Source organism: Anticarsia gemmatalis, chromosome 20 (assembly GCF_050436995.1).
Source record: "Anticarsia gemmatalis isolate Benzon Research Colony breed Stoneville strain chromosome 20, ilAntGemm2 primary, whole genome shotgun sequence".
Classification (NCBI taxonomy): domain Eukaryota; kingdom Metazoa; phylum Arthropoda; class Insecta; order Lepidoptera; family Erebidae; genus Anticarsia; species Anticarsia gemmatalis.
In genome coordinates this window covers 5,188,111-5,191,758 of record NC_134764.1, presented here as the reverse complement: position 1 = coordinate 5,191,758, position 3,648 = coordinate 5,188,111, and the positions used below count along the sequence as shown (strand labels likewise).

At 36.8% G+C, this 3,648-nt stretch overlaps 1 protein-coding gene across 1 annotated transcript; it reads left to right on the top strand.

Moving 5' to 3' along the window:
• Positions 1-1,063: 1,063 nt before the first annotated feature.
• Positions 1,064-3,648, top strand: LOC142981613 (uncharacterized). The gene is made up of 4 exons (XM_076127632.1): positions 1,064-1,194; positions 1,780-1,890; positions 2,264-2,454; positions 2,846-3,648. The coding sequence occupies exons 1-4, from the start codon at positions 1,122-1,124 to the stop codon at positions 2,933-2,935; spliced, it is 465 nt and encodes a 154-aa protein (XP_075983747.1). The 5' UTR covers positions 1,064-1,121; the 3' UTR covers positions 2,936-3,648.

The following is a 3,648-nucleotide window of genomic DNA, read 5'->3' as shown; positions in this document are numbered from 1 at the left end:
ACGGCTTGCCCTTTTTAAATGTAAATTTTCATATACAACAATGTCATACTAATGATTTGTTTTATTTCTCAATCCTTAAATGTTAGGGAGTGTAGTTTTATTATTAACCGCAAGGGCTACGACTATTTAAATGGCCGATGTCATTATGACTATGTTATTTGTTTCATTAATTCCGGATTTGATCTGTTATCGATAACGATAATTAACAGCTGCGAGAATGCGCAGGTGTTTATAGATAATTATTAAATAAATGGTTTAAGAAAAATCTGATAAGTTTCTTCAACATTGTTTTTACTTATGTATACAAATTGAGCCTATATAACCCTATTTAGGGACACACATTATATCTATTAGATGCTGTCTTATTCTATAAGCACAGGTATAAGATAAATTAGTTAGCTAAGATGGGATATCTAAATCATCATTTTGTTTTTAGACCATAAGTTTTGTATACGTCTAAAACATGAACTTGATATTTATTAATTTTAAAGTTTTTTTTTTCTATTGACCTGATCGGTCAATTGATAAATTATTATTAGGTGTGCATATTGCGGGATAACCTGGACGCATATTTAAATGACTGGTCGGAGCATGCTGCCGATAGGGAGATTTTGAAGTAATGAGGGAAGCGTTTGCTCAACCCAAACAGAATAAGGATCAATTTCTATGTAACCGCTTGACTCGGAACTGTGGCGCAGTGGTTTAGGTTGCCACGTCGCTAACAATGCGTCGGGAGGTCGTGGGTTCGATTACCGCGTCGTGGTTGTACGTTGTGTGTTTGCAAAAGTCCCTGCGACACAGGAGCAATTCTGTAGCGCCGGAGAGCCTATTTAGAAAAAAGAACAGATTTTATCATAATTGTTCTCTGTAAAAGTCCGTGCAACGAGAAATGGGTACAAAGGTCTTTCTTAACGTGTGATTAATTACAAAACATCTTAATGTTTACTGAAAACTCCTGTCAACATAGATTATCAAATGACCTGACAGTTTTAAAGCGATAATTTTAATTGGAGATTGGTAGGTAATTGTTTTATCTGATTACTAATTACTGGTATATAAAGGTCAATTATTTAGCGGTCTGCCTAAGTTGAATCTGTGGTAGGAAAGTTGTTCGAAGCAAGATGATGCGTTTCTTAGTTCTGTTGTCCGTCGGAGTGGTTATAGTGAGCGCTCAGAGAACTGAAGTCAGTCGCTGTAAGTTGTTGTTTTTAGTTGTTTAATGGTCCTGCCTGGTCTTTATAGGCATTTAAGTGAATATTGGTGGAGAGGAAACTATCAAAAATTAAGTTCCAAATAAAGTCGTTTTTAATTTTATAACTGTTGCGTCTGGGAAAATTATTTTGTTATATACCACGATTTTACACAGTTCTAAACAAGGGAAAATATACAAACTACCTGTTTGATCACGAATTTTTTTAATTTATTTTAAAAGTATACGAAATTAAGAATATAAATATCACAATTATTATATTATGACTGCCTCCGTGGCGCAGTGGTTTAGGTCGCCACGCCGATACCACTGCAACGGGAGGTCGTGGGTTCGATTCCCACACGGAACAATTATTTACGCGATTCACAAATAATTGTTTCGGGTCTGGTTGTGCTTTGTGTCCGTTGTTTGTATGTTTGTAGAGGTCCCCGCGACACAAGAGCAATTCTTAGTGCGGGAGTTGTCTTTTTAAGGAAAAAAGAAAAAAAAACAATTTTTCCTGTTACTGCCGATTATTTGTAACTAATTATGTAAGGGTACTAACTTAAAATTATATTATTATGTTGCAGGTGTCCGTCACTCCGGTCCTCTTCCTCTACTCACGTACATCGAGGGCTGCACCACCCCTCCATGCCGCGTGTCTGAGGAGGACACTGTCTTCAACATCAGTTTCATTTCACGTAATTATTACTTACTATGGTTTACTTTCTTAATGCTTCCAGCATAGCTATTTACCCAGAGGTATTTGCAAAGCTAGGAAGCAAACACAAATTATTCTTAAGACTATTTATTATTGGCAATTAGCGAGTCTCGGTACAGAATTCCGACTTTTAGGTGAGTGAGCATTGAACAAATATTGCATCTTGACCCCTTATAAAAAAAAATGTATCTATGTCGAGATATTCTCGAAATAATTAATTTATATTGCTACAAAATAAATAGAAATTAAAACTATCTTCGGTTAAAGCTTATTTCAGTTTAGATACAACTTAGAAATCTTCAACGAAAGTAACAACTAGTGCCATCTGTTAACAACAACGTGTAACTTTTCAGCCCGCGCTATCAACTCACTGAAGACTGAAGGCACTGTGTTCATTAAATTCGGCTCAGCTTCAATTCCTATAAGCATCAACTGGGAGAGCGACGTGTGCAACTCTCTCGTACTCGGAGCTTGTCCTCTGAAGGCACAAGATGGAGTTATTGCCTCACTTAAGATTCCTTTCGGCAAAATTCCCTTCCCTGTGGTAAGTTAAGCACAGGCATCAAGTATTTGAACTGTGATTAAATAAATAGAAGTAGAGTAGGTGGTCATAGAAAAATCAATTAGAATTTTCCAAAATTGATAAAATGACTTATTAGCATAAATACATTTTGAATGTAGGTTTCAACTTTCATGCATTCAGTTGTATGTTTAACACAGTACTATACTATATCTCAGTGGTTTCACAGACAGTTGTGTCGGATTTCACTGTACTTTTTTCTCATGAATCATGTTCTAAAAATCTCTCAAAATAAAAAAGGAAACTATAATAGAAATATCATCAACCATTATTTATAGTAACAGTTATCATAACAAAATTACTTCCCTTACGATTTCAACCTACCATTAATTCGATTGACATTGTTTTTGTTCAGGACACTGAAGTGACAGTGGAACTTCAAATGCAGGACGAGAACAACGACGCCGTGGTGTGTCTCCGAGTGCCATTCACCAGCCGTGCTTAAAACATGCCAGCCATCGCTAACAAGCTAATGTAAAACAAAATTGCACCAAGAAACAGACTTTCCTAGCGTTTCCTGTATATTTCATCTCACCTACACTTTCTCAGGTTCACTTAACGGTAGTTTTTCTATTCAAAATAACATTTACTTATATGTATATCAGCTTAGCCTTTCTTCCAAGCTATGTTGGAGTCGGCTTCCAGTCTCACCGGATGCAGCTGAATATCAGTGTTTTACATGGAGCGACTGCCTATCTGACCTCCGCAACCCAGTTACCTGGGATAACACGATACCCTTCGGTGAGACTGGTTGTCAGACTTTCAAGCTTCTGACTACTGTTAACGACTGTCAAAGATCTTCGAAATTGACGGCCGGGACCCACAATTTAACGTACCTTCCGAAGCACGGAGGAACTCGATATGTATAAGATGGTCGACCATCCACAAATCAACCTCGACAAGCATGACTTAACCTCGGAGATCGATCCGCGCGGATGTTGTTGTTGTTATTCATATAAAAAAACACTATTGAATAGATAAACTACCGCTAAATTTACTCAGAAACCTGGGGTATCTTTCTCAAGAGAAAAAGAGGTGTATGAGAAACCAGGGATTTAAAAGAAGAAGATGGGTTTTGGCTTCTTGGTTCGCCCTGATTACGTTTTTCTGTAATTGGTTGCTATGATTTAATGACAATAAATAAATCTTTTTGTGATA